Source organism: Rhinolophus sinicus, chromosome 13, assembly GCF_057876585.1.
Source record: "Rhinolophus sinicus isolate RSI-liver-muscle chromosome 13, RSI-T2T, whole genome shotgun sequence".
Lineage (NCBI taxonomy): Eukaryota > Metazoa > Chordata > Mammalia > Chiroptera > Rhinolophidae > Rhinolophus > Rhinolophus sinicus.
This window is the reverse complement of record NC_142513.1, coordinates 18668769-18695550: the sequence shown is the minus strand read 5'-3', so window position 1 is coordinate 18695550 and position 26782 is coordinate 18668769. Positions and strand designations below refer to the sequence as shown.

At 36.6% G+C, this 26782-nt stretch overlaps 1 protein-coding gene across 4 annotated transcripts in view; it reads right to left on the bottom strand.

The window, feature by feature from the left end:
- Positions 1-491: 491 nt before the first annotated feature.
- RBL1 (RB transcriptional corepressor like 1) overlaps positions 492-26782 on the bottom strand; it is a 54417-nt gene continuing 28126 nt past the window's right edge. For 3 of the 4 annotated variants that reach the window (XM_019750224.3, XM_074317466.2, XM_088789143.1), the window contains 8 exons: positions 23425-23694; positions 22393-22604; positions 15593-15769; positions 14075-14146; positions 11990-12080; positions 5752-5900; positions 4127-4291; positions 492-2262 (listed from right to left, as the gene is read on the bottom strand). In XM_019750224.3, the coding sequence (XP_019605783.3) occupies positions 2092-2262; positions 4127-4291; positions 5752-5900; positions 11990-12080; positions 14075-14146; positions 15593-15769; positions 22393-22604; positions 23425-23694 (1307 nt within the window). In that variant the 3' untranslated portion in view covers positions 492-2091. The remainder of the gene's footprint in view (positions 2263-4126; positions 4292-5751; positions 5901-11989; positions 12081-14074; positions 14147-15592; positions 15770-22392; positions 22605-23424; positions 23695-26782) is intronic. The other variant, XM_074317465.2, reaches the window with a different exon arrangement.

The window sequence follows — 26782 nt, the reverse complement described above, 5'->3', positions numbered from 1 at the left end:
TTTTTTTAAGATTTTTTTTGTTAATTGGGGAAGGGGAACAGGACTTTACTGGGGAACAGTGTGTACTTCCAGGACTTTTTTTTTTTCCAAGTCAAGTTGTCCTTTCAATCTTAGTTGTGGAGGGTGCCGTTCAGCTTCAAGTTGTCCTTTCAATCTTAGTTGTGGAGGGCACAGCTCAGCTCCAGGTCCAGTTGCTGTTGTTAGTTGCAGGGGGCACAGCCCATCACCCCTTGCCATCCGGCAAGGGACTCGAGGAATTGAACTGGCAACCTTGTGGTTGAGAGCCCACTGGCCCATGTGGGAATCAAACCAGCAGCCTTCGGAGTTAGGATCATGGAGCTCCAACCGGCTGAGCCACCGGGCCGGCCCAACATTAACTTTTAAGTTACATTAAACATTTAAAAAATATAAAGCAGATATTTAAAGAGATGTAGATTCTAGATAGCTGCACAATTGCTTCTAACCACACAGAAAAGAGCACAAGTATAGTCTTTTCAATAATCTCAAAAACTCCAATGTTTTATTAACAGTTTTATGTACATTAATATCAAGTCTTGAAAACTGATAAAAACGTGTCGAGCATTTCTTATATAGTCAATGTACAAATGCTCACTTATATCCTGCATGTTAATAAAGAAGATGAAAACAACACAAAAGTTGTAGCCACATAAAAATATATACAAGGATTCGAGACACACGATGTTATTTGGCTTGTAACATGTGTAGATACTACACAAAAAGATGTAATTTATAGAAAAGCAAAATGTGACCCAAATCACTTTTCTTCTTACAATTTAAAAATAAAATTTCTGACAATAGTAATTACTAATTTACAGCCAAAATATTAGACTAATTCAAATTAGCCAGGGTTAGACATAGGTTAAGTCAAACACTCTGCATTTTAAAAAATAAGATTTTTCGGTCAAAAAATATACATTTGATAACATTTTCTCAAAAACAGTTAAGAATGGCTTGTCCATGTCCTTCCAGACTCTGCAAACACACTAGAAAAAGTGAATATTGAACAGCTGATTCTTTGGCAACTTGCATCCCCCTACCTAGTACTATAAAACATCCTTAAGGGGCCCCAGTGATCAGATCCTAATGGGAAACTCACATTGCACCAACAATACTGAGAACAAAGAGATGGATGTTAATGTGATTCTGAAAAATGTTTAACTGTTCTTAGGGACTCAATTAGATATTGAGAATGACTAATCTTATGATGACCTCAGAACAGTATCTCATGTATTATCATAGTGCTTTCTCACTAACTGCAAATTTAGCTTCTGACAACTCTTATCTGTATTTTATTCTACTGGCTTGGGAAACAGCATCCTGTTTTGAGAATCAAATGATGTAATACAATCATGAATAATTAAGTTAATGGTTCAGAAAAACAAAATGATAGTAGTTTAAAAAAGGAGCTAATACTCCTTTTATTAGGTTGTGATACCAGGCTAAGAGGGCTTAGGGTTGGAAAGCAAACAGTGGGGGTAGTGCATAGGTTCAGGTACAAATTTGCATATGCTCAAGGAGAGGAAGGGCAGGGAAGGGATCTAGACAACCCAGAATGCTAGTGGCACCCGGATGTGGAGGGACCACAGCGGGTCAGAGACAGGCTGGTGCATCCGCCTCTGGCCTAGGTGCTGTGGGAACCAACCCTTACTTAGTATTAAATTGAGAACACAAATATCTCAAAGCGCACTTACCAAAAATAGATTATTTACCCTCAACACAAAGCACAGGAGGAGACATTTGATTATTTAAAAAAGTGAGCTAAAAAATTATGAGGTTTCTCCTTACTTCATCTTAAAAACTAACCCAAGGAACAAACATTAAAAAAATTCTAGGGCTATTAATATGTTTAAAAGGTATGTAAAACATTTCTTTCCAATCCAACTGAAAATACATCTCTGGCAACTACATTTTCGATGTTTTTTAAAAAAAAAAAAGCACATGATTTTGGTACAATTTTTCTTATAATTCAATGATACTTACCATCTACAGGGCTGAAAGTTTTGAAGGACAGAGCCCCAACTTTCTGCAAAACAACCTGAAAGTGCTTTTATTACATAAACAGGAAGGGCACTAATGATTTGCTCTTTCACTGACAACATCCTGTAGTCTTTTAAGTAAAACATCATCATTTTCTTGACAGAGGCGTTTGGCAGGCGATTCTGCATCACTGTCAATGGGTATTGCTCGCTTCTTGGATCTCTGCTCACCTTGCCTTATCATGTTGTTGATATCTTTCAAACTCTGTGCAAAAATAGAGGACATGTATGAGTAAATGGGGAAAATAAGAGAAAAAAGCAGCAAAGAACTAAGCTAACTGCTTCTTTCCTGCCTTCTATCCTCTCTCCAAGGCTAAATACTGGAGTAGAGACTATTTTCTGAATCAAGGCCAACCTAATAAGGGTAATTAGAACTAATCTTTATAGGTGATTTTAAAAATTGAATTTACCAGTAGAGCAGTAGTTCTCAGAGTGTGGACACCAGACCAGATGCAGCCGAAACATCTAGAAACTTCTGTATGAGGAATGCCACTTCTGAAGCCTCACCCTACCCCTGCTGAATCAAACTCTCTGGGGGTAGGCCCAGCGAGCCGTTTTACCCCGCCTCCAGGAGATTCTGATGCTCCCTAAAGTTTGAGATCCTCCTCGCAGAGCAATGCTTTTCAAGCTGTAACATGCCTGCTAATCATCTGGGGACCTTGTTAAAATGCAGATTCAGATTTAGTGAGGCTGGTGAGGCCAAGACTCTGCGTTGCTAAAATGCTCCCAGGTGATGCTGAGGCTGCTAGTCTGCAAATCACACTCTGGGTAGCAAGGTCTTAGAGAAGTGTTTCCTAAAAGCTGTGCATCACTGTCATCCAGGGAACCTGCCTTCCATAGCTTTGTGCTTCAGCAGGTCTGTGGGACAGGTATCTGTGCTCAACAAGCTCCCCAGCTCCCCCAGGTGATTCTGACCTACGGTTTTGAAATCACTGCCTTAGAAGTCAATTGGTCCCATCTTTGATCTTATGCAAGAATCTCTTCTAAACATCCTTATAGGAAATGCAAATCTGTGAGGTACTATATCTCAGTCAGCTTTGTTTGCTACCCTGTTTCCCCAAAAATAAGACGTAGCTAGACCATCAGCTCTAATGCGTCTTTTGGAGCAAAAATTAATATAAGACCTGATTTATATTATATTATTATATTATATTACACCCAGTCTTATATTAAAGTAAGACCGGGTCTTATATTAATTTTTGCTACAAAAGACATATTAGAGCTGATGGTCTGGCTAGGTCTTATTTTCGGGGAAACGGTTAGTAGGAACTCAATAGATGTCTGTGAAACTGAATGAGAAACAAATGAGGTAAGGAGCTGCCATTGTAGTTGAACTCAGTTACAATTTGTCCCATGACAATTTCTTCCAGTTGGTAGTGATTCTGGCTTCTGGAGACATACTGAATATATGTGCTTCACAGATATTGCCCTTGAAATATCTGAAAATAGCCATCATGTGTCTATCACATCTTCATTGTACAGGAATAAAGCTAGCGATAAGCACAGAGTTGTTTGTGTAAATAAGAGGAGGCCTCTTATTGTCAGACATTTTACTATCCTTGTTGTCATCTTTCAAATGAACCTTTCCTTTCAATGCCTTTCTTTAAACTTAATGTTCCCCATGTCTGACCACTCGCAGGTGTTGCCTTACTGGTCCCTTGTCAAGATCATGCTTGAGCAGGAGACACACTGGGCCCTTGCACTAAACTCCCCCGATACCACGTCAGTAGTGATGTCTTAAACTACCCCAACAGAATACACTGCTCTTGATCACAGGAAACTTGTTATACAGTGTTTCCCTGAAAATAAGACTGGGTCTTATATTACTTTTTGCTCCAAAAGACGCATTAGGGCTTATGTTCAGGGGATGTCATCCTGAAAAATCATGCTAGGGCTTATTTTCCAGTTAGGTCTTATTTTCAGGAAAACATGGTAGTAATGGTTCATATTTATTACCAGTAACTTGGCAAAAAAAAGGGCAAGATTAAAGATTATTAACTGGTAATACGAAATGCAATTTTTCACACATGTACATAGTTGTTGGGGAGAAAAGTTTGTGTGCACCTTACCTTAGAAGGGCTGCCATTGAACTTGTACAGCAGAGCGCTCCTTGGTGTGAGGCCTGACCCATTCTTGTGTGGGGAAACATAAATGGAGTGCTGCTGGGAAATGCGACGTGGTGAGCCTGGCTGTTGCTTAATATGTGGAAAAGGAGAAAGAGGTGGAGCTTCCATCTGAAATAACCCAAAAGTAAGTTTTTTTAAGATAAAAGTTTTCTTTTTTTGAATTCCACCACATTTTTTATTCTTATTGGCACCTCCTAGTTAGGAGTCAGTTATATTGTAAGAGCTTATTTATGGCTGAAAAAAAGCAAAGAAATGGTCCATTACCCCTCGTTTTTCAACAATCACTCAGAGATAAACTAAAATGTATTTTCCTGAAGAATTTGGGTAAGAAACCAGAAGCAGTAAGCCAGGAGCATAGGAAACTTGCATCCACACTCAGAAATAGGGGCAAAGAGTAACCAACATCCTAACACTTGCAGTAAGAATCTCTCCTACACACATAACCCACAGCTGAAGCAGGAGCAGAGAGAATAAAAAAGAGGCAGAGAATTCTATGAGCCAGCAGGATGGGTCCAACATGGAACAAATCAGTTAATGAAATCGTTAAGACTTTATATTGAAATACAAAAGATTTAGAAATAGAGTTAGGTGAGCAGGAACTGTACGTTTCTTTAATATTCTGTACAATGTTTCCAATCCAAGAATAAATGGAGATGGCTCCTTAATTATTATTTTATTTATCATCTGTACTTGAAGCTAATAAAACTAGTTTCAATCAGCTGATGATAGAGATATTCACAGTATAGCACGTGATGGGAGGTTGAGCTGATGGGAGTAGGATGAGCAGTCATGGCCTCTGAGGCTATAATCACAGACCATATTCCTTGAACAGAACCAGAACAGAAATGTAGAGAGACACAGAGATAAACATGCGTAGCTACTGGCTGGATGCAGCTTCTGCTAGGTGCCTCTTTCTTATAATTAGAGTCTGATCTACCGGGAACCAACTCAGTTTATATACTGGTAATACTACTTTCATAGGCCTGCTAGAACTGCCAAAGATAGGGTCTGCTTGAAAATTTCTTAGTGCTGCCTCTATTTATAATTCAGGCCTATTTATTTCCTTTTCTCTTTATCTTGAGTAAAACACTTATAATAACAGAAATCAAAAATGAGAAAAAATTCGGGCAGCCAGTTAGCTCAGTTGATTAGAGCACAGTGCTCTTAACAACAAAGTTGCCGGTTCGATCCCCACATGGGCCACTGTGAGCTGCATCCTCCAAAACTAGATTGAAACAACTACTGATAGGTCCTGGAAAAACACACTTAAAATAAATAAAAGTTTAAAAAAAAAAATCACCAAAAATGTTTTCCATTTTGTTTCCATCTAGTACTTGCCCATATGTATACATAATTTCTAACATAATCACAGTATCGATAAAATTTCCATGACTTCCTCTGGTCTCTGTTGTATCATATCCTTAATTACTCTCTGATTATTAGTATGTTTTCTCCCCTGTAATGCATTGGTGACGCTTTAACTCTGAAACACTTGTCTAGCAAAATAAACTCATAGTAATCCAACTAAGACTACAGATATGAATAAAGTAGTAAAATATAAAACGTACCATATGGTCTTGATTTGACAAGTCATATTTCAATGCAAATGATTTCACTCTTCCTACATAGACTGTATTGTAAAATTTGATAAGATCTCCTCTTTCCTCTCTTACTGGGCCACTGGAACAGTCAGGTGTTTTTGTAGCTTCTTCCAAGTCTGTTAAAAGAATTCAGTGTCGTAACAGATGTACTCTAACACATAAGTTGGTGATATGAATTATATATAACTCTCTCTACAATTTAAAAAAATCAAACACAAATCTTTGTGTAATGCAATTAGTGTGTTTTTTGAAAAGGTTCAGAAATCCATCTATATTTTATACATAAATTAAATTGGAAATCTTGAGAAATGCAAACATGTAAATTTCAGGGAGTACTCTTTTCTCTAGATGCCACTTCAGCAAGAATGTTTTCACAACCATACCTTTTGAGCTCAGTCTCTGGTAGTCCCTAGAGGGGTTTCGCTCCCTGGGTTGGGGTTTAGCTAAACTACGCTCCAGAGTATGGATAGCAGTGACAAACCCTTGCGATTCACATAATGAAAGGGTCTGCAGATACTCACATTCGCTCTTTGAGAAAGGTGGAAAGACTCTAATAGATAAGGCATATCCTCATAGGTTAAGGAAGAAGTCAGATGAACTGCTTGTATTTGTTTTTCTGCAGACACATGGCAGGTGACAGGTATTCAAAGAGCCTAACTTTCCCATGCACAACAGGAATCTCAGTGCTCAGTTTATAGCTAACATCCTTAGTTGTAAAATGACAGCTCGCCCCAAGGTACTTTTCTATTTATTGGTGTAACTCTGGGATAGCTTGTGACACTACGCAAAACTTTATTCTACTCTTTTTTTTTTTGAGAAGAGTATTACAAACCATTGTCTACATACAAGAATCATATGCTTATAGGAGCTAAGAAAACAACTGGCAACTGAAAAGAATTCAGCATATGGAAAGAAGTTCTCATTCTTAATACATTGGCCTGCAAACACTCAGAACATGGATAGAAGTATGCTTCCACTTTAGGAAAACCAGAAAACTCAAACATGGTCCACAGGCCAAGCAGCCCATGGCATCTCCAAAGGGATCTCGGTCACAATTTGGATGTCTTTTTCACTCGTTATTTTTAGAGGATCTTAATGGGGGGTAAAAAGCTATGTGGTTGAATAAGTTCAGGAAATGCTGCATATTATATCCTCCTCTTGGAAATTCAGAATACATGTTAGTATATTAAAGGCTTTGAGAAGGGAGAAAAACACATGTCCACTTTAATTCCATATTTCTCAAATTTTTTACGCACAGTCTTTCTTCCCCTAACACTTATTACCATCCTGGGGAACACTGTCCCAAGGTATACTGGCTTGGTAACAGTTATTGCAGGTTATTCTCATTATATGGATCAATTAAAATTATTTAATGTCCTTGAATTAGAAATTTCTGGAGGCAGAGACTATAGTTTTCATATTTCTGTCATTCCAATTCCAGTTGTTAATATTTACATAAGTAAGGGACTATACCAAATTTGAAGGAACTAAACATTTAAAACTCTGGCACTTTGGATTCTAACTAAACATGATTTTATTTAGCTATGTATAGTTTTCATTTCAAAACAGAAAACAAAATGTCAGTCATCCTTTATGCAGGAGAAAGATCTCTACCTTTCAACCTCTTTAAGGACTCCAGCAATCTTACATTAAAGCCTTAGTAGGCCTGAAAACTAACTAGGAAAGATTGGGAGAGAGAATGAGATCAAAGGTTTCCTGACTGGTTCTATAATTGTTACAAATCTGTTTCCCCTTAGAGGGTAGGAAGCACCTCTGCCAAATAGAATTTGAGGCACATGGTATATGTTTGACATATGTATTTGTTAAATGAACCAATGAACTATTAAACAAACTTTTAAAAAATTTTACATTTACAGTTGACATTCAATATTATAGTAGTTTCATGTGTACAGCGTAATGGTTAGACATTTACATAACTTAATGAAGTGATCATCCCAATAAGTCTAGTACCCACCTGATACTATACGTAGTTATTATAATATTATTGACTATATTCCCTGTGCTGTACTTTACATGCCCATGTGGATGTCTTTTCAATATCTGAAGATACTTTTTTTTCCGTATAAAACCTACCCTTTCTGTAAGATTGCCTTAAACCCAGGTGATCTTGTATGTCATACAGAGGCTGGGGAAATAGGATGAAGGCAGACAGGCTATGATAGTTCCTGCACTCTGGGAAAAGATTGTGTCTCAAAAGTGAATTGCCATGCAATAAAATTAATGAATGTGATTCTAGAATCATGGCATTTTCTCTCACTGCATTCCTGGGCATTGTCCTCTGAAGACACATTTCTCCAGCAGAGGCTGCTGAAATGAGCAGCAGAGACTCTAGAAATGAGCTGTACAGTGCTATTGCTGAGTCTGTGTCCTGTCTTCCTATAGTTGGTAAGCAGTTGTGTGAAGTTTTCCCATTGCCTCCATCACCAAGGAGATCACAATGCAGAAACCAGCCACAGCAGAACATGTAAGAAAAACTGTACATCATCATATCAGCATTTTTTTCAGGTATTAAGGAAGGGAGCCATTCTTCCACTATTTGAAAGTTTCCTACAAATGATGTTGTGGTAATTTTCTGTCATGTGATCAGTTTGAGGGTAAGGAGGATCAGAGGGTCCATGAGGGTAATCTTCAACTGAGTACACACATGAATAGTCTTGGATTTAATCCCTCATTTCCTGAGCCCTGTGGCCAACTCAGAGCACCAAGAAATTATCTGTCAATACACTGTCCATTAGTTTTCTGATTGAGAAAAGGCATATATTGTGATTCTCGTTACTTAAAAATGAAGAAAGTAAAGAAGCAAAATTATTTTAAGATGAAAGTAAGAAAGAAGATCTGAATTTATTCATAAATCAAAGATCTGGGTGAGGTATGCGCAACCCTGGAGTAGGCACTGAGTGTTCGTTTTCTCTCTCCTACCACATCCTCACTCATTCTTTTTGCTCCTCACAATATCACTATACAGTAAATATTTCACACTGGTTTTCTGATTGTGAGAGCAGCGTTGTTTACCTCCAGTGATGTAAAAGCCACTGACCACAGACCAATTTAAAACTTCAGTGGTTTTGGCAGTTTCCTATGAGGTCTAAAAGGCATCACTATACTCTAAAAACAAGTCAAAATGTGCCCTACTAATATCTTGGTTCCCTATCTGGTGACTGTAAAGTGTGTATAATGTGAAATAAAGTCACCTAGTTACCAATTTGCAGTTACCAACTTTATACATCTCATATGTACACAGAATTTTTGTCGCTTGAGAGAATTTGCTTTATCTGTTTTTCTTTTTTGTAGTATGTGTGTGACCTAGTTTTCAACATTTAAAGAATTTTAAGGAATATGGCCTTAGATAAATTAGTTTTTAAGAAAGTGAAAAAAAGGATGGCCTGTTAGCTTAGTTGGTTAGAGTGTGGTGCTAATAACAACAAGGTTGCCAATTCAATCCCCGCATGGGCCACTGAGTCTGTGTGCTCCTTAAAAAAATAAATAAAAATAAAATAAAGTGAAAAGAAATGTAAAGAGCCATACTTATTAATAAAATATAATAGTTTATATTGCTTATAAAAAATAATATATAATAGCCACTATTTACTGAGGCCTTATTATGAGTAGACTTTGTATTAACCACACGTGTGCACACATAGACACACACACAATTCTTTAGAATCCTTAAAACAAACCTCTGTAGAATTATTGTGAAGTTTTTAATTTATCATTAAACAGTTGAGTATTACGTTTGTGTTATTTAGATTAAGCTATAATCTGGGTTTCTCAAATGTGGTACTCAAGAATGCCAGTCTGGGGTGGTCTGTTAACATGATAATGAAGGATGCATGGTCCCTGAGTGTATTGTTGTTTTAATCAGGAATCTCATTCTCCATAGGTGGCTACTACAAGGGTTTCTGTTAGGCTGTCGTAATGGTCAAGGCTTTGCTAACTGACATATTCAACATCTGAAACAGGTTTTTATTGATGAAAATAGTGACCATTTATTAAGTATGTCTAATGCTAAAAATTGGCTCATGTTGGAGAAATGAGAAGTATTTAACATAAGCAGAATGGTTAAAATATTTGAGACACTATCCATAATATCATGAAAGGGATGAGAGATCCAGTGAGGTCTGTGGGGCTTTACTACTCTTATGGATGAAGCCCAACCCCGAACTCGGATGTGTGCAGTTGGTTTGATCCTGGCTTGAAGGCGAACAGAATCCTGCACTTGGAACCTTGGCATCTGCCTTGAGTGAACCTTTTATGTGAGGTGGTGGCTGGACAGACAAATGGGACTTTTAGCTAATTGTATAAGACGTATAAACTGTGTGTGCTTTTTAAATAGTAATCATTTTATACCTAATTATGAATTTATTTATAGAACCAGGACTGTTCTTTCCAAGATCGTGTTCTTTGGTGTGTTTAAGTCTAGGTCATTGCATCTAGCCATAGCTCCAGGAACTGGAACATGTATTATATGAACATAGACTTGCCTGATTGTATCCTCCTCTGTAACTTTCTCCCCTTTTTGGTGCCAGAATTCCTGAGACCATTATCACTGGGTACTCTCCCTGCTCTGTGCCATCAAGACTAGATAAGATCTTAAGAATGGTTTTTTTGTTTGCCTGCTAATAAATGTATATATAACAATTTGATCTGAAACCTTTAGGTTGTAGAGAGTAGTTAATCCTCACATGCCTCAAACTTCATTGGTAGACTCTGTACCAAAAAGAAACCATGATGTATTTCCTTTTGCTTATTTATACTCTCTGGAACTTCACCAGTCCTGTATCCCATACAGTTGCTAGCAGTTACTTTATTTCTCATAGAGCACACTCTTTCCCATCTAACTTCTGATGCCTGGTTTTGTAGGGACAGAAAACCCGCTAAGGACAGATAAGGAACAGGTGTAACAAAAATAGAAAGGACTTTTTTGGGGGTCAGGTTTACTGTCTAATATATTTCTCATTGTCTTGAGAAGATTCAGGGATAATATATTTATGTAAAAAAAAATGAGTTTGGCCTATGTATCCTTAAATGGGATCAGATTCTAGGCCATTATCATTAAAGGATTTTTTGATAAGATCTCAAGAGTTCAGATCCTAGTAGAGACCAAAATTATTATGGATATTTGTGTAATATATAAAAATGTCTTTGACCAGCCAGTTTTCTCTAAGAATTTATCACAGGGGTGTGGACCCAACACTAAGCTATAATGATTTCCTCACAAAGTTGTGTATAACTGGAAACAATCTAAGTGTCCCATACTGTACATATAATACACATATATATATATATACACACACACACATTAAGTAACGGAAATATGAGGCAAGAAAAAGGAGATGTGTGTAGAAAAGGGGATGAATACTGAACACTTGATTTTCCTTTCTTTGAAAAAAATTACTAGTGCCTCAAGTCTTAGCATGATGGTAGCAACAGGATAGCAGCCCTGTCAATAGTGACAGAATTATCTACATACTTTTTAATAATAATAGTTACATCCTTAATTATCTCTCCAGGCAGATCACTGGCAGCTATCTTACTTTCCCTGTTATTCAGATTTACAGTATTTCCCCCTTATCCACAGGGGAATTGTTCCAAGAACCCCAGTGGAAGCCTGAAACTCTATATATAACTGTTTTGACCTATACATACGTACGTACATACATACATACATACATACCTGTGATAAAGTTTAATTTATAAATTAGGCACAGTAAGAGATTAGCAACTGTAAGCAATATTAATAAAATAGAATACTTATAACTATATACTATAATAAAAGTTATGTGAATGTGGTCTCTCTACTCAAAATATCTGGAATTTTCCATTTAATATTTTCAGACTGCAGTTGACTGTGGGTAACTGAAATCAAGGAAAGCAAAACCGTTGATAAGGGGAGACTACTGTATTTTACAAATTTAAGTGTCTTTTATGTGTTTTGTTAATGTGTATATGTAGACTAGCAAATATAACATACAATTAACGGGACAAATGAATGGTTTCAATACATAACCTCTTTGGAGGAGGCACTTGATCCATACTTATCTCAAACTTATGTGTTTCTTCCCAAAACACATATGCATTATCCACCACCTATATCCTTGACTCCATGTTGCCTGACATCCACTGTATTATGTACAATGTAATCAAAGATGTATTTCATAACAGAATGGTAAGTTGGGTAACTTACCAGAATCTGTCATTTCGAAATCACCATTTGTTTTTTTATTGTAAGCCACAACTTCTCTTGGAACATTTTTCAGTAATACACTTCTATAGACCTGTAGGTCAGAGGGGAAAAAAGGATTGCTGAGTCACAAAGAGGCACAGATTAAGCAAAACCAAAATAAGTACAAAATATCAAGTCAATTTGAAAGTATTTATCTGTATGGATGATAATCAAGGGCATGATGTTATTGGCCTGGTAAATGTACATTATGGCAAACATCTTAGAAGGAATACTGAAACACAGCCTACACCTGAAATATGTCATTACAGAAGTTTACAAAATAGAAGAATTAAGCAGCAACTAAACACTGATGAGAGCAGGTTTTGCCACATACTCATAGAAGTAACTTCTAAGATCTGAACTTCTTCCTCCTTCAATTCCTTACCTGAGAATCATTTGCTCTCACTGGGGCTTGTTTTCCTGCTCCCATCCCATTCCCATCTCCTTTCAGATGGCCACATGCAAATCTGTTTTCTCCCTGCCCCTAAACTCTTTCCTACCTCCAAGACAGCTGACAGGTATGATCCATTTCCCATCATCCTGTCGGTATTAGTATTGAGAAGATATTTAGGAAGCTCTGGCTTGGTCCATTTTTGACACACTCTAACTTCACCTTAATGATCTTTAGGGACAATCTAGACCTCGCTAGGCTTTGTTCCTGAGGGATTTTTCTGAAGAGTCCAAGAAACTTCCAGCCTGTCACAGGATGTACTTGGCTCTTCTAATATCTTTATATCACTATCAGTATATTTTGGGGCTCAAACAAAGAAGTGAAACTATTTGTGGAGCTCTCTTAGAAGGGGTGTCACTACCAGTACTCCAGCCTGGGATATCTGAGCCACCATATCTCTCTTCCTGTCTCAGACAGCAGATCACTGGGGACAGAGAAGAGGCCATTATGCTCCCTTAGAGCAGAGCAACCAGGCTCTTGAACGGTTCAAGCCTTAAGGTAACCTAACCCTGTGTTTTTCAGCTACAATGATAATAATATGGTGCTAACAGTCATTAATGTTTACTATGTGCCAGGCCACTATGCTAACATTTCATATTTCCATGACTGAAAAATTGTACAGGGTTCTCACCATGGCTATGATAACAACATTATCAGAAATGCTTGACATCTATTCCAAGATACAAACATTAAGATCTTAGCAGATGGCAAAAGCAGCTGAATTTAAGTTAATAAATCCTGAAATTTCACTGAATTTAAACATCATCAGAGAATCAAATGTCAAACAAATAATATTACTATTATATATATTTTTTCATTAAACTTTCAGTGAAAAATGTTCCCACTCAACAAATGCACAAATGCAATAGGAGAACCTGTGAGAAGTACATGCAAATACATGGGTAAGTCAGGAATAGCCAATTTCCTGGCTTCTCCTGAAACGGTCTCTTGAATTTAATGATATCCATTAAACCTAAAAATCTAAAATACAGTAAAACTATAAAAGAAGTTTACTTTTTTTTTTTTTTTTAAAGATTTTATTGGGGAAGGGGAACAGGACTTTATTGGGGAACAATGTATACTTCCAGGCCATTTTTCCAAGTCAAGTTGTTGTCCTTTCAATCTTAGTTGTGGAGGGTGCCGTTCAGCTTCAAGTTGTTGTCCTTTCAGTCTTAGTTGTGGAGGGCGCAGCTCAGCTCCAGGTCCAGTTGCCAATGCTAGTTGCAGGGGGTGCAGCCCACCATCCCTTGCGGGAGTCAAACTGGTAACCTTGTGGTTGAGAGGACGTGCTCCAACCAACTGAGCCATCGGGAGCTCAGTGGCAGCTCAGCTCAAGGTGCCGTGTTCAATCTTAGTTGCAGGGGGCACTGCCCACCATCCTTTGCGGGACTCAAGGAGTTGAACCGGCAACCTTGTGGTTGAGAGCCCACTAGCCCATGTGGGAATCGAACCAGCAGCCTTCGGAGTTAGGAGCATGGAGCTCCAACCGCCTGAGCCACTGGGCTGGCCCAAGAAGTTTACTTTTTTATATGACTTATCATCAGAGAAATAGTACAAATCTATTTTTGGACAGGAAGAACAACAATGTAACTCACGTGACTATTAGCTTGGGGCTGATTCCTATAACTTTTCATTATTTCTTGAAAAGTTCTTTCTTCTTTTGTTACCTAAAGAAAAGCAAAACTGCATTTATCAATTGCTCCTAAAAGAAAAAGGCTCTGAACAGAAACTTCAGTTATAGTCTGGTAGTGAGAGCAGTCTTGCAGAAAGCCATGAACCCCAGGTCAGTCCATGACTAAAAACCACTACCATTTATGATTTTTACTGCCTTTAAAGTTCAGGCTTTGTGCCCTGTGGGGACTCAGCTAATCGTTTCATTAATCAAAAGTACTGAGATTGCTGTAATATAACTGCTGAAAAGGCATTTCTTTATAAAAAGAATGATAGGAAAACTCAGGTCTAGTGAATCCCTTACAGTCTCCAGTTTTATTAGCTTTAAGTACTTATTTGAAAGTAAATTAACCACATACTAATGGATAGAACAAGTCTTGTGGTGAGTCACAATAAAAATGAGCAATTATTATAGATTAGGCTTTTAACATTTCAGGACAGATCATGTGGTTTCTAATGCTTAGACAGAAAAGTCACAGTGGTGGCGAAATGAAAAAAAAATGGATTAGTGATCCATAAAGGAATACCTTCTGGCCTACTTGTTATCATAAAATTCACTTAAATTACTCTTTTCATCTGCTTCACTGTCCATTAGTACTAAACCTGTTCTCTATAATGCTGAGCTAGACACGGCAAAGCCTGAGTTCTGATAGTTCTCTGGAAGGCACAAATTAGTTAATAGCATTTATTAACATCTACGTTTGCATAGAGATTTTAAAGAGGTACTGTGAGAGGGCTGTCAAAAAAGGAATTTGAAAACATCCTCTGTCTCAAAGAGCTTACTAATTTAACGTGTTAACTGTATGTCCATCTGCTAGGACAGCCAGTGTGGCCAACACGGTCAAGGCCAAAGTCACAGATGACTGTTTCAGATATATGTGAATTTTAAAAATCAAGACATGGTATTTTATGACTTACAACACAGTGTAGCAACTAGAAAGTAAAATGCTCTTCTGAGGTGGCACAGTAAGTCAATAAAAAGCCATATGTTATAGAAGCCATTTTACACCAGATTATAAAACAGGAAGTTACTCAACAAGATTGCCACTTGTTGAGTAACTTGAGCCAAACTACTTTCAACTCTGGGCTGAAGTTACTCACCTACAATGTAATAATCCTATTATTTTAAAGTACCAGATTAGCAGTGTCACATTAATAGTGTGGAGAGGCCACTTTACTACAAATGGTCTCTAAGACCTTTCCCAACTTCTTTACAACCAATGTATTCTTATGAAGTGGGAAAGCTGATTATAAAACTAAATGGAGAATCCAGAGAACAGATATAATAAGTAGCTCCTGGAATTTACTACTTAGTTAAAAATGGTGGGCACTGTTGGCTTATAGCACTTAAGGCAAACTAACGATTAAGTCCAACAGATTTTCACCTCATGCTTCACATACAGACAGCGCGGGTAAAGAGCTTCCCCCAACTTACACATTACCTTTGCCATGATGTAAAAGGCACAAAGGAGGAGCTGATCCAAATGTCTGTCTTTCATTAGATCAGGGCAGTGAACTAAAGTGAATTCAAAGCATGTCCATATCTTCCTTCGTAACTCATTTGAAACATCCAGTTTTAAACATAAATCACGTAAGCGTACACTTGCCAAATGATACACCTAAGATGGAAGACAGCACATTGATGCAAAAAAGCAAGTAAACATAATTTCTCAAATATATGTCTTATTATGAACATGAACTTTTAGGCCAAGTTAACAAACACCTAGGCAGTTGATACATTAAATTACATAAAATTTCTATTCTATACTACTAGTTCACTGCAAGGGCAGACGAATGTAAATTAAAGCAAAATTCTCATTGGAAAACTACCTTAAAAATTCTTTTTGCAAAGACATCATCTGCTGCTCTATGCTGCCATCTATGTAAAGTGAGAAACAGTAAAATGCAGAATTTACCTGCATCGTGACCGTTATGAATACATAATTTTTCAAGTGTTCAAAGGTCTTCATTTTTTATTTTTTGGTTCAGGTAAAATTGCTAGAAAATCTAAAATGTCTGAAAATAAAGAACTAAAATGTTCAACTCCAAAAATGAGTCAGAAAGCAAAACCATTTAAAAAATTTCCCATATGTCCTAAACTGTTTTTTCAAACAGATGAAAGCAATGTTAAATGAGACACCTGATTTTGTTGTTTTAAACTTTTATTTATTTTAAGTGTGGTTTTTGTTTTCCAGAATCCATCAGCTCCAAGTCAAGCAGTTGCTTCAATCTCCTTGTGGAGGGTGCAGCTCACACTGGCCCAAGCGGAGATCGAACTGGCAACCTTGCTGCTAAGGGCACCGTGCTCTAACCAACTGAGCCAACTGGCCACCCCGTTTTTGTTGTTTTTAAGTGTGTCAGAGTACATTCAGTTTAGTGTCCTGAACTTTTTATTTACATGGTCATTATATGAATTAATACTAATGCAAATGACTTGAAGGGCCTACAAGATTCTAAAACGGTTTCTGATCATCCCGGAGCATTATGTTTTATTGTTTTAAGAATTGCTAACCTTCAAATACTAATATCGGTCCATGAGCGTATGATTTTAATTGAGCACATTCATTGCTTGGAAGCCATTTAAAGATTTTTATTCAATTCTTCTCTTGATATTTGCCTTTTAGCATGTCATTAAAATACTTCTAGTTGAAGGGTAGGTGGAAGCTCCTCAACTGCATACTTAAATGAATTCTGAAATATGGAAATTTTGTTTGCACTTCATCAAGCTCCAAAAAAAGACAACTGGAACTGTAGTTTGGGTTCCAAAACTGTATCTGGTGCACATTTGTGTGGAAATGGAGACCTTGCTTTTTGTTTTAACTTTTGACAGCACAGGAAATGTATAAAGCAGCTTGATATTACATGTGATTCAAACAACACTAGTTGTTATTGAAATGACTTTACCATAGTAATAAGTTTCACATTTAAGTGTTGTTTTTTCTTATAATTTTAGGTTATATTCATTAAGAAACATCAATTCCACAATAAAAACTCACTTCCAAAATAAAACAAAACAAAACAAAACAAAACAAAAAAGAATTGTTAACCTTGCTGTGGTATTCCTAGATCAGATTATTCTATTCCAACTGTCTTTAAATTTAATGTTCAGGGAAAAACAAATGAAAATGAGAAAGGCATCCCTTACAGAAAAGTATCTTTGACAGGAAAAAGAATCCATGAATTAGAGCTTAAAAACAAATGCAAGATATCCAGTATAGTAACGTTATAGAACGAGAGACAAGTGGTTGACTCCAAAGCCACCCGTGATTCATTTTATAGCCAATTCATTTTCTGTATCCCACCCCTTTGTATCTGGTCCAGCTGGCCAAAAGATAAACAGGAACCAGTGGGGTCAGAGCAGCAGGAAAGATGCAGAAGGATTACAATAATATCTAATTAAGTAATACTTGTTAGGTGTCTTTTACAGAGCAGATCCAATCCCTTAAAGATATACATATTCTGGAATTCTAACAAAAAATTCACAGTAAATTCTATTCAGGTATAAAACACCAGCATTATACTGAGTTCAACATGGGTAATAGGTGCAATTTACTCAAGGAATGGCTATTTTGAATTCATTATAGATGTGACATTTATATTTATTATAGATATAGAGATCACATTCCCTTTTAGGATAAAAATTTTCTACTTCTAATCTATATTGAGTAGGTTATAAAATTCTGAAACAAATTCTGAATTAAAAATGCAGAAATAAAGCCTCATTTTTGTTAATTTTAGATTCATTATCCAAGGCAGGAATATGACATTTTGAAAAAAAGGAACAGAGAAAATACTACATTTTTAAACTTTTTAAATTGGGCCTTAGGCACAAGATGTGGGCAGGAGGAGTCAGGTAGGAGGCAGAGTAGAGAAGGCAGTGGGAGGTGCAGAAAAGGAGAAGTCTCTTGAGAAACACTACAAGAAGGACTAAAGGAAATAAACTTAGATTTGCATCAAGAGATTCTTTGGAAACAAATTCACAAATTTCTTAAACTTAAGTCTTAAACTCTAAGCACAAGGGTAGAAACCTCCCCCCACAAAAAAAGAAAAACCCAAACAAATGAACAAAAAAACCCAGTGCCTTCTTTTTCCTTTACAATTCTTAAGAATGGGCTAGCCAGCCATCTAGTTGTGGGGTAGATTGGAGAGGTATCTTCCAGCTCTGAGATTTTTTAAAGAATCATATTCGGTAACAAATATTTGATTAACATGTCTGTCTTATCAGGAGCTAGCTGATGGTGCTCGTAAAAGATAGGTAGTAAATGGTGAAATAACTTCTATGCTAAATCTTTCAGTCCCTTTTCATTAATACTAAAATAATTTAGACATTATAATGGGAACTGTTCAAATTTTTATTTACAAGGTAAAACACTGGAATTATGATTAAAAAACTACGTAGTCTTCTCCACTGTATCCTACCCATCTTTATCATGAGTCTTCAGTAATTTAAGCTTATCCATAAGATCTAAGATGTACTTGTCCCCCAGTGGACTCCCATTTAGAGCAACATGACAAAATGGAGTTTTGGTAAATTCCAGAGGATGGTTAACTGCTTAAAGTTATGTAAGAATACAGGGAAACATAAGTTATTTCAGGAAATGGAGTCAAACCATGAGTCTGAGTTCAAACATAGCTCACCAAGATCATCATGTTCTCCTAAGAGGTCAAATATGTTTTTAAAATAGGCTAAAGATACATTACCGGGTACCAAAGCTAGACAAAGACACTACAAGAAAATGATAGACCAATATCTCTTATGAATAGTAATGTGAAAATCCTTAACAAAATACTGGCAAACTAAATGCAACAGCATACACTAAAAGGATCTTACACTATCACCAAATGGTATTTATTCCTGGAATGTAAGAATAGTTTAACATATAAAAATCAGTGTAATATACACATTAATAGAATAAAGAAAGAATATGATAATCTCAATTGATGTAGAAAATGCATTTGACAAAATTCAACACCCTTGGGTGGCTGGATGGCTCAGTTGGTTAGAGCACGAGCTCTCAACAACAAAGTTGCTGGTTCAATTCCCACATGGGATGGTGGGCTGCGCCCCCTGCAACTAAGATTAAAAATGGTGACTAGACTTGGAGCTGAGCTGTGCTCTCCACAATTAGATGGAAGGACAATGACTTGGAGCTGATGGGCCCTGGAGAAACACACTGTTCCCCAATATTCCCCAATTAAAAAAAATAATAAAAAATATTCAACACCCTTTTGTTATAAAAACACTCAACAAAATAGGAATAGAAGGAAACTACCTCACATAATAAGTGTTATATGTGAAAAATTCACAGCTAACATCATATTCACATCATATAACATCAAAGTGAAACAACAAAAGTATTTCTTCTAAGGAACAAGATGAAAATGCTTGATTACAGCATTTCTATTCAACATAGTACTGGAAGTTCTAGCCAGAGCAATTAGGCAAGAAAAAGAAATAAAAGGTATGCAAATTGGAAAAGAAGTAAAATCACCTCCATTCACAGATTGCATGATTTTATGTGTAGAAAACCAAAAAACCCTAGAGACCATAAAAAATGTTAGAACTAATAAACAAATCCAGCAAAGTTTCAGGATACAAAATCAACACACATAAACCACTTGCATTCCTATGTCACTAACAATGAACAATCCAAAAATGAAATTAAGAAAATGATTCCATTTATAATAGCATGAAAAAGAATAAAATCTTAGGAATAAACTTAACTAAGGGGGCAAAAGACTTGTACGCTGCAAACTGCAAAACATTGCCAAGAGAAATGAAAAAATACACAAATAAATGGAAAAACATCCCATGTTCATAGATGGAAGACTTAATATTGTTAAGATGGCAACACTACTGAAAGCAATCTACAGATTCAATGTAATCCCTATCAAAAAGCCAATGATGTTTTTTGCAACAATAGAAAAACCATCCTAAAATCCATATGAAATCTCAAGGGAATGAATAGGCAAGTATCTTCAGGTTGAGGCCAACAGGTCCCCTCAGTGAGAATGTATAGGTTAAACAAAGCCTTTAAAATTATTTTTCTCACATTATGTGACTTCAAGGTCATTAACCTGGTCATCTCATGCTAATTAGAAGCTCTGATGGGCAGCTATAGATTTCTTGATTAAAATCTAAATAAACTGATTAAGTTTTAGGCAGTCTTTCAATAATAAAGGGGTTCTTGGTGATAAAGTTCAGGAACTATTCTGTTTGGTGCTTAGTGAAAATATTTTGAAGCAATGTATGTATCAGTTATTGCCATTTCCTTATTAAATTCATGTTTTCTGTCAAAAAAAAAAAAGGCAAGTATCTTGAAAAAGAACAAAGTTGGAGGTCTCTCCTTTCCTGATTTCAAAACTTACTACAAAGTTACAGTAATCAAACTGTATGGCACTAGCATAAAGACAGACAATGAATAGAACAGACAGTCTCAAAATAAGCCCTCACATATATGTTGAATGGGTACTGAGAAGGGTGCCAAGACCATTCAGTGGGTGAAAGAACAGTCTTTTCAACAAACAGTGTTGAGAAACCTGGATATCCACATGCAAAACAATGAAAGTGGATCCTTACCTTAGACCGTATATGAATTAACTCAAAATGGATTAAACACCTAAATGTAATTGCTAAAACTATAAAACTTCTAGAAGAAAACATTGGGGAAAAGCTTCATGACTCTGGAATGGACAATAATTTCTTGGATATGACACCAAAAGCACAAGACAACAAAACAGATAAATTGGATCTCGTTAAAATTAAAAACAGATAAATTGGATCTCATTAAAATTAAAAACTATCGGCATAGTGAAAAGGCAACCTAAAGAATGGGAGAATATATTTGCAATCATATATCTGATTAAGGATTATTATTCAGGATATATAAAGAACTTCTATGAGTCCACAACAAAAAAACTGAAATAAAACATGGGGGAAAGACTTGAATAGACATTTCTTCAAAGAAGATACACAGATGGCTAATAAACACATGAAAAGATGCTCAAATCATTATCACTAGGAAAACACAAACAAAAGCTACTGTGATTCATACTCATTAGGATGGCTATCATAAAAAAAAACAAAAAACAGAAAATAAGTGTTGGCAAGAACGTGGAAAACTTAGAACCCTTGAGCACTGTGGCAGGAATATAAAATGGTGCAATCAGGGGCAGCCGTATGGCTCAGTTGGTTAGAGTGTGAGCTTTGAACAACAGGGTTGCCGGTTCAATTCCCACATGGGCCAGTGACCTGCGGCCTCCACAACTAGATTGAAGACAACGTTCTGCCGCTGAACTTCCAGAGGGGCAGCTGGATGGCTCAGTTTGTTATAGCATGAGCTCTCCACAACAAGGTTGCCGGTTCAATTCCTGCATGGGATGGTGGGCTGTGCCCCCTGCAACTAAGATTGAAAACAGCGACTGGACTTGGAGCTGAGCTGTGCCCTCCACAATTAGATTGAAGGACAACGACTTGCAGCTGATGGGCCCTGGAGAAACACACTATTCCCCAATATTTTCCAGTTAAAAAAAAAAAAAATGGTGCCATCACTGTGGAAAGTTATGTGGCAGTTCCTCAAAAACTAAATTTAGAATTACTATTTCACCACTGGGTATACACCCAGAAGAACTGAAAGCAGAGACCTGAGTAGTGCACCAGTGCACCAGTGTTGTTCACAGTAGCATTATTCCTAATAATCAAAAGGGAGAAACAACCCAAATGTTAATCTTCATATGAATGAATATACAAAACAAACAAAAATACACACACATATACACACACACACAATGGCATAGATTCAGCCTTAAAAAGGAAAGGAATTCTGAGACATGCTACATTAAGGATGAACCTTGAAGACATTATGTTAAGCCTGTCACAAAAGGCCAAATATTGTATGATTCCACTTATGTGAGGTACCTAGAGTAGTCAAAATTCACAGAGACAGAAAGAAGAATGGTTGTTACCAGGGGAGAGTAAGAGGAATGAGGAGTTACTGTTTAATGGGTAGAGTTTCAGTTTGGGAAGATGAAAAAGTTCTGGAGATGGATGGTGGTGAAAAGATGCACAACAATGTGAATGTATTCTTAATGATACAACTGTACACTTAAAAGTGGTTAAAACAGTTAAATTTTATGTTATGTGCATTTTACCACACACACACACAAAAGAAAGCTAAAACTGCTGTTACTCTTTTTTATACTGAATAAATGAGATCTTTTTAGATGTTATAAAAACACATACCTTTCTATAAAACAGTGCTAAGGACCCAGTTCTCTTTGGTCTGCTTATTCCAGTTGGATGTACCTCTTGTGCTTTAGTAAGATGGGTTTGTTTTGGAGACATATCAAGTAATGACTGAGCCGTAAGTGCTACAGGATTCTCAACTCTGGACTCCTGAGTTGTGTTCATAGAAATTGGTATCAGTGTGATCTCTCCAGCGTCATTTGCAATACCTAAATGTAGAAGCAAGAGTTCTCAGTTTTAGCAATAAGCTTCATGTGTTCCAGAAAAGTTGTCAACTCTATCTATCTATCTATCTATCTATCTATCTATCTATCTATCTATCTATCTATCTATCTATCTATCTATCTAAGCATAGGAGTATGTTAGAAAAGGAGAGGAAAGCGACAAACATAGTAATTCTAGGTTAGAACATTCTCAATTTCTATTTTTGCTCGGAAGTAATATTGTTTTGTTTTGAGCTGTTAGGGAGATGTTCTTAATAAAAAAACAAAATCTTGCTCAATATACTCATCTGTAAAACTCAGAAAAGAAAATACAATAAGACTTACAAAAAGGGTGGCAAAATTATAAAATTTTAAAATTCAAAGAACAGTATAGGTTCAAAACAAAACAAAAGGTGGAGCACAGGACTTTTAGGGCAGTGAAACTATTCATAATTCTATAATGGTTGATATGTCTCATTAGACATTTGTCAAAATCCATAGAATGTACAGTATCCAGAGTGAACCCAAATGTAAAGTATGGACTGGTCGTGATAATATGTCAGTATAGGTTCATCAATTATAACAAATGTACCACTCTGGTGCAGGAGTGTTGATGGTGAGGGAGGCTGTGTGTGGGGTGGGGCAGAGGGGATATGGGAAATCTCAGTACCTTCCCCACAATTTTGCTATGGACCTAAAACCTCTCTGAAAAATAAAAATTAAAAAATACTGGATTAGAAACACCAGGTGATCCAATCCAGTAAGACATTTCTTAAATTTTTATCCAACTCAGAAAAAATATAAAATAAATGCATTAAAACATTACCGTGCAATGGGATTGTTTTAACTTTATGTCCTGTTGTCCCCGTTACTATGGCTGTGGCCATTGTTAGAAGACTTTGCCCAGGTGAAATTGATATATTTTCAGCAGTAAAGCTTGAAGAAGGAGCAATTTTCAGTTTTGTTCCTTCTGTTATGATCCTGTCCATTAGCATTTCCTTTGGGGGGTCCTCCCCAAAAAGTCTTCTCTTAGCACTCCCTGCGGTAGGAGAACTGTAGCGTTCATGGACAGAAATTGGAGATAATGGTTGCATATCTAATAAAGAGAAAAATAAAAATTTGATATGTATTTCAAATAATAAATCAGGTCCACTCATTCATTCAACAAACAGACACTGAGTTACTATGCTAGGCACTAGGGATCCAGCCGTGCATAACATGGCCTCTGTCCTCATATCAAGCCTAGTGGGAGATAAAGACTTGAAATAAGTCATTACAATAAAATGTGGCTATTGTGACAGCTCACCTTCCTGGTTTCTTGAACCTCTGTCTATATTAAAGGAGCAAAATGTTAAGGGTAAAGTAGAAGCTGAGAGTTAAGATGAAGTGACCGCTAAATTTAAGTAGTAGTCCAATTAGCTTTTGTCTCCCAATCTTATCTAGTAAATAACACATGAGGAGAAGGAAAAATCAGTTATTTGGTTCAGTTTTGCCTCCTTCACCCATACCCCCACCCTTCAAGCAGTTTAAGGCAGTGTTGTAGCTCTCTAATTTAGTAGACACAGAATCATCTTTTGTAAGCCTAGAAGATGAAGATGAGTAAAGGTGATATGACTCTGCTCAACTTGCCTTCATCTGAGGGTTGGCAGTTACATGTTGATTAAAGAGAAAGTAAGCGTATGGATTATGTCTCTCCTCTAGTGCTATCCTGCAAGAGCCGCTCTCCTTTCCCTCTCCACTAGCCGCAAAGGTTCTTCTAGCCTCTTATAACCCTACGTCTTTCCACAGTCCTTCCCCGCTTCCCTCAACTCATTAGACATTTGTCAAAATCCATAGAACGTACAATATCAAGAGTGAATCCTAATGTAAAGTATGGACTGGTTGTGATAATGTGTCAATGAAGGTTATAACATGCTATTAAAAGCATTTCATTATTTATTTTTACATTCACTAGATAATAGCCACATAGTCTATTTTCAAAATATGCTTAAAAGGTATGAAAATTACCTTTGGCAATGATGTGACAGCTCTTTGCACTACTGAGCTGAGTGGTGAAATAGTCATGGTTTAATAAACATCTCTGCATAAATCTGGGAATTATGAAAGCAGGTCTGACTTCCTGTCCTCAGTAAACATGTGGAAAGTTCTATTGTATCTCCCATTACTCCTTAACAGGACTCTATCTAGACACACAGACACACAAACACACACACACACACACACACACACACACACACACACACACACACTCAGAGTTCATGCTTTGTACAGTTCCAATATGCAGAAATTTCAGTTATCACAGTTTAAATTAACAACAGCCCTAGCAAAACAGTTCAAATTTCAAATTTCAATTACCTTGTATATTAACTGCGAGTAAATGCGTAAACTACAAACTTCGATCCACAAATCATTATGTAAATAATAGATGTGCATCAAGTCTGTCCATGACTGGTCAGGGCACATCTATTATTCGATTCGTGCAGAAAGCAAAGCATATTGTTATGTTGCCTCCTTGTCTCCCAGTAATAAACCCACATAACATTTTATAAAACAGACAAATGAAAGAGGAAAATATGGAAAAAAAAAAAAAAGATGAAAGTGCTCCAAAGAAATGAAAGGTGATATTACTGAAAGTGAAATTAAGTGTCAATGAAGTTACAGAAGAAAAGCTGACTGCAAATGTTGACACTGCCTCTCTTCAAGAGATTACATATGTAGCCAGAAGAACTTTGTGAAGATGAAATTTATGGATATAAAAGTTGTTGCAACATAAAGGATGAAGATGTCCAGCAGGAAGCGATGACGGCAAAAACTTAACATTAGAGGAACTCTCAGAGATATTTCACAGCATCGAAAGCACAGAGAATAAAATTTTGAAAGCTGATCCAAACTTAGAAAAACAAACATGACACTTCCTTTTAGAAAGAGGAACAAAGCACAGAAAAGATGCTCCCTCAATATTATAAGTTATACGAGATGAAGGTATAGCAAGTACTATTTAAACTATTCTTGTAAATGAAAAAAAACTACAAATAAAACACATATCTCAATGTTTCCAATGTTTTAAATTACACTGTACAAGGTATTTTTACTGTCTTTCTCATTTCTTTAAACATAAATAGAATTTTTAAAGTTTTGACAAGATTTTTAAAGGTCATAAAACAATCCTAATTATTTCCATTTCTTATGAAGATTGTCTGGCATGCATAACTTGCACTTTTTTATAACCTTGCACTACATGTAAAGCAAAGCATGTGCAAGCTTGTGCGTGCGCACACACACAAAACGATAGTTCAAAAATGGATCTAGGGCCGGCTCGGTGGCTCAGGCGGTTGGAGCTCTGTGCTCCTAACTCCGAAGGCTGCCAGTTCGATTCCCACATGGGCCAGTGGGCTCTCAACCACAAGGTTGCCAGTTCGATTCCTTGAGTTCTGCAAGGGATGGTGGGCAGTGCCCTCCACAATTGAGACTGAAAGGACAACAACTTGAAGCTGAACGGCACCCTCCACAACTAAGATTGAAAGGACAACAACTTGACTTGGAAAAAAGGCCTGGAAGCACACACTGTTCCCCAATAAAGTCCTGTTCCCCTTCCCCAATAAAATCTTTAAAAATAAAAATGGATCTAGAGCTACTTTACTATGTATGCTGAATACTTATTCATCTGAGGTTTGTTCAGGGTTTTCTGTGGTCAAAACATTTTCTTAACTGATTACAAAAAAATTTATGACCTACATAATCCAGAAGATACACACATCAGTTTGCTATATAACAAGAGACAATAAGGAAGAATGCATTAAAATTAAAATCTTTCTAGTAGTAAGGCTCAAATGAACTATTTTAAGAGAGTATGGATAAGCAATTTATTAGATGAACTTAAGCATCCCAAAGAGTTCTTTGCTCTGCTTTATATATTTACCTTTCTATAGAGACACACATAGAGAAAGAATGTAAGTTTTGTTACATTTGGAAAGTAGGTATTTAGCTTAGTTTTCCATTAGCATTTAGGAAAGGTAGTGTGTGTTTATTAAAAGGCCAAAATGCTATTTTCACAATAATTGATATTGCAATTAACAAAAATGTTATATTCAAAATCAGATTGGAAATCTTATTAGTTTAATATAAAAAAGTATAGAATGAGCCACATTAGGATATTGACATAAGCATTAAGCCCCCTTTCAAAT